At 35.8% G+C, this 8816-nt stretch overlaps 1 protein-coding gene across 1 annotated transcript; it reads left to right on the top strand.

Annotated features, from left to right (window-relative positions):
• LOC131168482 (universal stress protein A-like protein) lies at nucleotides 1-7802 on the top strand. The gene is made up of 4 exons (XM_058127940.1): nucleotides 1-479; nucleotides 3241-3362; nucleotides 6870-6988; nucleotides 7296-7802. Exons 1-4 carry the CDS (start codon nucleotides 299-301, stop codon nucleotides 7402-7404), a joined length of 531 nt encoding a protein of 176 aa, XP_057983923.1. The 5' UTR covers nucleotides 1-298; the 3' UTR covers nucleotides 7405-7802.
• Nucleotides 7803-8816: the final 1014 nt, after the last annotated feature.

Below are 8816 nucleotides of genomic sequence, written 5' to 3'. Positions count from 1 at the left end.
ATCCAATTGGGATTATTGGGCATTAGTTGTTAACTTGTTGATTAGGGTAATTTCGTGACGCTTGGACGGTCCTCCGCCACCTTTCTTTGGGAGGGGGCAAACAGCGACACGTCCTTAGGAAGCTTCAAAAGCTGTAATGCCAGGGCGCATGTTAGCACCAGTCACGCGTGGGCCGCGGGTGGTGTAACGCGCTCCGTCTTCTATAGCGAGCTGTAGAGACGACTGAGTCGAGCTTCGAGACAGTACGGTGAAGCTAGAGAGAGCGCGAGAGAGAGAGAGAGGGACAGAGAAAGGGGTCATGGTGGAATCGGAGCCAACTCAGATACTGGTGGCGGTGAACGAGTCGACGATCAAAGGCTATCCTCATCCGTCCATCAGCAGCCGAGGCGCCTTCGAATGGACTCTTCAGAAGATCGTACGCTCCAACACCTCTAGCTTCAAGCTCCACTTCATTCATGTCCAAGTCCCCGACGAAGACGGTTCTCTCTCTCTCTCTCTTTCTCTCTCTCTCTCTCTCTCTCTCTCTCTCTCTCTGTTTTATTAGGGTTTTCGAAGATTGTTTTGTTTTCTATTTTCTGTGAACTCGATTTCGTTTCTTTCTGTTGATAAGTGAGCGCACGTTGATTTATTGAGGAATGATCAAATTTGATGTTCTATTACACTGAAATTTGTGAACTTCTTTTAAAATGATTTCGAGCATACCCATCAATTGCGAATTTCAGTTTGATGGGACATAATATGACAATCTGTCTTGAAAGCACGGAACTTTTTTTCACAAGTATCTCTCTCTCTGAATAAAATTTTCTTATCTTTTAACATATTTTGAGTCATAGTTACTTGGTGGCTGGTGCTGTCGTACTTGAAGTTCCCAAATTCTAGTTCTGTTTAAGACTAACGACTGTGTTTTAAATCAAGCAGTCTTGGAATTATGTTCAAATTGTTTTTCTTTTGGTGGGTAATATTGATATTAAAGTATGATACTAGTGCAGTTTTCAAGCCAAGCTGACACGGATAGTTGGCTAATCCCAAAATACTGTGGAGCTGAGTTTTCAGTTTACGTGATGAATTTGAGCAAGCTTCCAATTGAATCAATGTCAAGCTAGACTTGAGGAAGCTAGGAGTTTATGTTTTAGGGATGGAAATTAAAAGACATGATGAAGAAAGAGAAAAATTTTAAAAATGCTTTTATGAATACTAATAGATTTTTAAAAAAGGTGAAATTGAAGTAAACATTTAGGCGCCATTTGGTTGCTCTAAGCCATCTGAGTGTCTTGAGGAGATGTGATTATGCTTGCTAAAATAAATGAAATCAACATTCAATTTGCTATGCCCTTAGTCTAGCTCATTTTTTAATATCAATGATTTAGGATCGAATGCATATCTGTAATTCTGCATATGTTGCCAACAGCTTTGTGGATCTTATGTCACTTGTTCCCATGCGTCGTTTATTTCTTATTTTATAGGACCATGTTTTGTCTTCTTAGAAGCCTAATTTACATTCGCTTTTCCTGTCATCTTTATGCATCCTTTTGCATTTAAGATGTCTCCCTCTCGGCCTCTCTTGCTGTGCTTAATGCATATTCCTTATTTTTTGTTTTGTTCTTTTTTCCTCTAGTCATTCTTGAAAAAGAAATATTCGTCTTGCTGCATTTTTCCTGATCTTCATACTTGCAGATATGAGCTAGAATAGATTCTGTTGATGATCTTGACTGGGCCAGTTGGAATCACTTCAATGTTATTGAATTCTGATGAAATTTCTGAACAGTCGACATCTTATTTCAAGTTCAAAGTCATATTTAAACTAGCCCTCCTATTAATACAACTCTTTACTTGTTCATGACGAGTAAATTATTATACATCTTGCGCAAATCTTGTCCGTCTTCCCGTCACCATAGACTAGATATGGCAGCAGATTGTATGGTTTCCTAAAGTGAGGTTTAGCCAAACAGCCATCACAGGGTTGATGTTACCAAATTATAAAATATTGTTTGGTTGAACTTGTGAATTTTATGCATGAAAAAAAGCTGGTAACATGGCTTTCAGGTGGTGTATCATGTATTTTTGTTGCATTTTGTGCTTATATTTGACTTATGTCCCATGTTTCCAGTCATCATAGGCTAGATATGGTTGGCAGCAGATTCTCTGGTTTCCTAAAGTGAGGTTTAGCCAAACAGCCATCACAGGGTTGATGTTACCAAATTATCAAATATTGTTTGGTTGAACTTGTGAATTTTATGCATGAAAAAAAGCTGGTAACATGGCTTTCAGGTGGTGTATCATGTATGATTGTTGCATTTGTGCTTATATTTGACTTAAATTGTCCTATGTTTCCAGTCACCATAGGCTAGATATGGTTGGCAGCAGATTCTCTGGTTTCCTAAAGTGAGGTTTAGCCAAACAGCCATCACAGGGTTGATCTTACCAAATTATCAAATATTGTTTGGTTGAACTTGTGAATTTAATGCATGGAAAAAAGCTGGTAACATGGCTTTCAGGTGGTGTATCATGAATGATTGTTGCATTTTGTGCTTATATTTGACTTAAATTGTCCTATGTTTAGTTGAACATTTGAATTTTATGCATGAATCCTAGTTGAAAAAGCTGGCTAAATTGCTTTCAGGTGGTGAATCATTTATGATTGTTGCATTTTGAGCACACATTTAAACTGCTTCTTGGTTTTGGTTGCATCTTATGTCTTTTTAGGATTTAAAATTCGTATAAAGTACAATGGAGTAATTTTTTTCTTAATTTATTGCTGTGAAACTTCATCTCTCAAGCTTTCGAGAGCACACTTAGAAGCTGCCCCAACTGCGAAGCTGCTAAATAAATGGGTTGTATTGCATGATAAATTACATCAGTGGAAGTGTTTGCTGAGTGCTTGAAACATTCAGAAGATGCAGTGTCATCTTTTTAGCCTGTGTTCAACTGATGGTATTCCTGCTAGCTCTGATGCCTCCAACATAGAGGAGAGGAGCTTCAAGGAGCCAATTCCTGCTTCTGCTTTATTGTCGTAATGAATGTGACCATATTGCTAGCATAGTTTGTGAATAGTCCTTTTTTCAAGTATATCCAGAAAAGGAGATTCTTTGTCTAGAGCCTTTTCAATTATTTTGGAAGTCTCTTTTTCATGTGATCAAAAAATATTTAATATCCCTTGTTCTTGAATCTTTGCAGCTCCGCTTGCTGCTAATGTGATGAATATTACTACCTAGTGTTTAATTTGTGCCTTGTTAATGCTAGGGTTTGATGACATGGACAGTATATATGCTTCACCGGATGATTTTGAAAATATGAAGCAAAGGGACAAGATAAGAGGGCTTCATCTGCTGGAATTTTTTGTCAACAGATGTCATGAAATTGGGGTATTTAATTTTTTTTTTTACCTTTTTCAGTATTGCTTCTGTGTGCACGCGCGTGCACACATTCATCTTAGTGCACATGAGTATTTTGAGTTTGGACTTCGGCATTTTTTATTTTTTATTTTTTATTTTAGAGCTTCTTATGTGACTTCAGATTAACTCCGCTTGTGATGCACTTAAATGTCCTAATTTTTTCACACACAGCCGGTCCCAAGCCCGGGTTAAGGAGGAGGGTTGCGTTGGGTAGCTGACAGCTAGCGTAAAATTTGTCAGATCACTATGACATGAATCCTTACTGAATATTTGCTGAGGCGTCCCCTACGAGCGACGCATTGCACTTGAACCACCCGGGTGTAGCGAAAAGTGGGCGAGGGTGGGTTAGGTCGTCACCCCGAAGCGACGCACAGTGTCGGCGCCCGGGTACGGTGTCAAATATTCGAGGGTTCCTGCATCATTCTGGACGTGGGCAGGTAAAGACGTTAGTTCAAGAAATTATTATTAGATTAGCAACTTGGAATATAGGGACACTTACGGGTAAAAGCATGGAAATTGTGGATACAATGATTAGAAGAAGAATTAATATAATTTGCCTTCAAGAAACTAAGTGGGTGGGGGAGAAAGTTAGAGAAATCGATAAATCAGGTTTTAAACTTTGGTACACTGGAAAAGAAAAACATAAGAATGGAGTAGACATTATTATAGACAAAAACTTAAAAGATAGCGTTGTGGATGTAATTAGAGTAAAGGATAGAATTATAAAAATCAAAATGGTATTAGGACAAGAGATAATAAATATCATTAGTGCTTATGCTCCTCAAGTTGGCTTAGCAAAAAATCTTAAGAGACAATTTTGGGAAGATATGGATAGTATTATACAAGGCATACCAGGGACTAAGAAAATATTTATAGGAGGAGATCTGAATGGACACGTTGGAAGAGATAATAAAAATTATGAAAGGATACATAGAGGATATGGATATGGAGATAAAAATGATTTTGGAGAGATGATCTTAGACTTTGCTATGTCATATGATTTTAGTATAATGAATACTTGCTTTAAGAAGAGAGAAGAACACTTAATAACCTTTAAAAGTGGACAAAATATAAGTCAAATAGATTTTTTTTTAACTAGGAGAGTAGATCGTGTATCATGCAAGGATTGTAAAGTTATTCTAGGTGAAAGTCTAACCACACAACATAGAGTCTTTGTGTTAGATATATGCGTTAAAAAATGGAAGAAAAAGGATAAAATAAATCAGTGTAGGAGAACTAGATAGTGGAACCTAAAAGGAGAAAATATAATAAAATTTAAAGATAAAATGATCAAAGATGGGGATTGGACCTTAGAGGATGGGATAGATTCAAATACTCTTTGGAATAGATTAGCTAACTCTATTAAAAAGGTAGCAAAAGAGAGTTTAGGTGAATCAAGGGGAAGATTCTCAAATAGTAAAGAAAGTTGGTGGTGGGATAAAGATGCACAAAAAATCATAAAGACAAAAAGAATTTGGTATAAAACGTGACAAAAATGTAGAAACAGTGATAACTTTGAAAAATATAAGGAGGCAAGAAAAGATACAAAAAGGGGCGTTAGTGAAGCTAAATATAGATCATTTAATAGTTTGTATGATAGATTAGGTACAAAAGAAGGGGAAAGAGATATATTTAAACTTGCTAAAGTTAGAGAAAGGAAGAACAAGGACTTAGGAAATGTAAAATGTATAAAAAGTGAGAATGATATTGTCTTGGTTAAGGACGAAGATATTAAAGAAAGATGGCGAAGTTACTTTAGTAAGTTGTTTAACGAAAACCAAATAGAAGGCTTAAATTTAAAATTGTCAAATGAGGAAAAGACTAAAAATATAAGATTTATTCGAAAAATTAAAGTTAACGAAGTTAAGTGTGCACTAAAAAAGATGAAAAATGGAAAAGCTATGGGACCAGATAACATCCCAATTGAAGTTTGGAAATGCTTGGGTGATAACAGAATTATATGGTTAATTAATTTATTTAAAACAATTGTAAAAACTAAGAAAATGCCAGATGAATGGAGGAAAAGTACTTTAATACCTATATACAAAAATAAAGGAGATATTCAAAATTGTAATAACTATCGTGGAATTAAACTTATGAGTCATACGATAAAACTATGGGAAAGAGTAGTTGAACAAAGATTAAGGTTAGAAACGAAGATTTCAGAAAATCAATTTGGTTTTATGCCTGGGAGATCTACCACAGAAGCTATTTATCTTTTAAGAAGATTAATGGAAAAGTTTAGGGAAAAGAAGAGGGACTTGCATATGATATTTATTGACCTTGAGAAAGCATATGATAGGATACCTAGGGAAGTTCTATGGTGGGTTTTAGAAAAAAAGGTGTATGTTGTAGGTATACCGATGTCATTAAGGATATGTACGATGGAGTAATGACTAGTGTAAAGACTATAGATGGAGAAACTAGAGAATTTTCAATTACCATAGATGTACATCAAGGATCTGCTTTGAGTCCTTATCTTTTTGCTTTAGTGATGGATCAATTGACTAAGAGTATTCAAAAGGAGGTTCCATGGTGTATGTTGTTTGCAGATGATATTGTATTAATTGACGAAATTAGGGATGGAGTAGAGGCTGAGTTAGAATTATGGAGAGAAGTTTTGGAATCTAGAGGCTTTAAGATAAGTAGAAATAAAACAGAATATATGAAATGTAATTTTAGTAATGATAAGAGGAATATTGGAGACAAAGTTAAACTTGATGATGAAGAAATAAATAGCACTTATAGATTTCGATACCTTGGATCTATTATGCAAGCTGAAGGAGAAATTGAAGATGATGTAATGCATGGAGTTAAAGCAGGTTGGGTAAAATGGAGAAGTTCTTCAAGTGTTCTATGTGATCGTTGAATATCCTTAAAATTGAAAGAAAAGTTTTATAAGACAGCTATAAGACCAGCTATGCTATATGGATCAGAATGTTGGGCGACGAAGAAACATAATATCTAAAAAGTAAAAGTTGCCGAGATGAAGATGCTTAGATATATGAGTGGTATAACATTGAAAGATAAATTAAGGAATGAACATATTCGTGGTAAGTTAGGTGTAGCTCCTATAGAAGATAAGATAAGAGAAGGACGACTCAGATGGTATGGACACTTGCAACGTAAGCCTTATAGTGCACCTGTGAGGAAGAGTGACTTAGTTACTGTGGAGGGCAGTAGAAGGGGTAGGGGTAGACCTAAAATAACTTGGGAGGAGATAGTGAGTAAGGATTTAATATCTTTGAATCTATCAAAAGAAATGGTCCATGATCGCATAAATTGGCGGAAAAGGATTCATATAGCCGACCCCACTTAGTGGGACTAAGGCTTGGTTTTGTTATTGTTGTGTTTATGTGACTTCAGATTAGGTAAGGTTGTTCATTCTGAATGAGGAGTTGTTGGTATTCTGTTCTTATAAATCAGAGGCAATTTCGATATTTTAGTTTCCAATGTTCATTTTGGGATTCTTTTTAGGTTACTTGTCAAGCGTGGATCAAGAAAGGAGATCCAAAGGAAGTGATCTGCCATGAGGTGAGACGAGTGCATCCAGATTTTCTGGTTGTTGGAAGTCGAGGTCTTGGCCCCTTTCAGAGGTATCAATGACCTTCTGTTCAAGCACATGCTAGTTTCAATTAGTGTATGCTTATTCTTTATACTTGCTAAAAGGTTATGTTGCATTTCCTCGGGGGGGGGGGGGGGGGGGGGGGGGGGGGGGTGGTAGGGTATACACACCCATACTCCAGGATGCTTATTATTTTCCATCTGCAATATGATAACAGAGCTTGCTTTGGTAACAGTTGATTTGTTTTCCTGAAACAAAAATATGGCTGTACCTTGACAGCATTAGCCTTTACATGCCCAGCAACTACGAATCTGTGATACGAAACTGCTTTCTTGCAGGGTGTTTGTTGGAACTGTGAGTGAATTTTGCGTGAAGCATGCAGAGTGCCCTGTGATCACAATCAAACGCAGAGCAGATGAAACTCCCCAGGACCCTGTTGATGACTGATTGTTTCTGCGAAGTCCTCAATGCACTGGGCTTGGCTGTGTTGAAATAGACTGTGTCATTTGAGCCCATTTTCTATATTTAAAAACGTGCTTGATTAGAAACGTTAAGAAAGATGATTTTGTGTTCAAAATTTTGTGAGCAGAGGATTTGGATGCTGCTGAAGAGGAATCTCTCTTACCATGAAGTTATTACTCCATTTGCAGGGTTTCCTTTTGAGGTTTGAGCTGTCTCAAATTGCTTCCTTTAGAGAAGTTGTTGAGAAGGGTTTGGTTTGCTCATGGATTCGGGCATTTGGGTGTTTTATGTGTGGTTCATGTTTAATGATCAGAAATTCATTGGTAAATATTCTTTCAGTGTTCTTTATGCAGACATTTCATTAATTTATTCCCATTTGAATAGGAGTGAGTTTTTACATTTTTAGCAGCACTGCAAACTGAATGTTAATAATATACTTTATTAATATATATTTTTTATTTTGCTTTTCCCTTTCCTTCCTATCTGACACTATTCCTTCCTAATTGTCTTTTGTTGATTTAATTTTTTGATGTTATGTTTTTAATAAAATAGATAAGTTTTTTGTATTTCATTTTATTTTAAAATTTTGGATTGAAATATTGTGTAAGAAAATTCTTTTTTCCCCAAGGTGCTATTTGTTTAAGTTGAAGATGTTTGAAAAGAATTCTGTGTTCATATCTTTAGGAATAAATGTTAAGGGTTAAACTTTGTGAAACAAAACTTCATAAAATCTTTATTTTTGAAAGATACATTATCTAAAAGCTAGGAAAATATTTATCCTCACTAAATAGAGAGCGCTAAAAAGTAAGTGACGAATGGATCTAATGTTAAGTTCGGATAAAGGAAGAGGGTTTTGTTAGATAGTTGACATTCATCATTAAACTTGTTAGATTATTATGATATGAATTCTTATTAATTATTTGCTTGGGGGCGCCCTCTATGGGTGAAACGTACTTATACTAATAAGGCGTAGCGAAATGTAAGCAAGGGTGGGTTAGGTCATCATCTCAAAGTGATGCTTGGGTACCCGTCAAATATGCAAGGGTCATCGCAACATTCTTGATGTGGGTAGGTAAAGAAGTTAGTTCGGGAGATTGAAATGGGATTAGCAACTTGAAGTATAGGAACACTTACGAGTAAAAGTATGGAAATTGTGGGATTAGAAGAAAAGATAAATATAATTTGCCTTCAAGAAACTGAGTAGCTGGGGAAGAAAGTTATAAAAATTGAAAAATTATGATTTAAACTTTGATACACTAGAAAAGAAAAACATAAAAATTGTATTGGAATTATTATAAAACAAAACTTAAAAGATAATGTTGTAGATGGCAAAAATATATAGAATAGAATTAAAAAAATAAAGATTGTCTTAGGCCTCCTCAAGTAGGCTTAACAGA

This window comes from Malania oleifera, chromosome 11 (genome assembly GCF_029873635.1).
Source record: "Malania oleifera isolate guangnan ecotype guangnan chromosome 11, ASM2987363v1, whole genome shotgun sequence".
Classification (NCBI taxonomy): Eukaryota; Viridiplantae; Streptophyta; class Magnoliopsida; order Santalales; family Ximeniaceae; genus Malania; species Malania oleifera.
This window is presented reverse-complemented; position numbering and strand designations above follow the sequence as displayed.

Excerpts from the sequence above, each read along its gene's own strand:
- LOC131168482 (XM_058127940.1), top strand. The coding sequence starts at position 299 with ATGGTGGAATCGGAGCCAACTCAGATACTGGTGGCGGTGAACGAGTCG. Across the intron at positions 480-3,240 it reads CCAAGTCCCCGACGAAGACG|GGTTTGATGACATGGACAGT; the intron begins GTTCTCTCTCTC and ends TGTTAATGCTAG. Across the intron at positions 3,363-6,869 it reads ACAGATGTCATGAAATTGGG|GTTACTTGTCAAGCGTGGAT; the intron begins GTATTTAATTTT and ends GATTCTTTTTAG.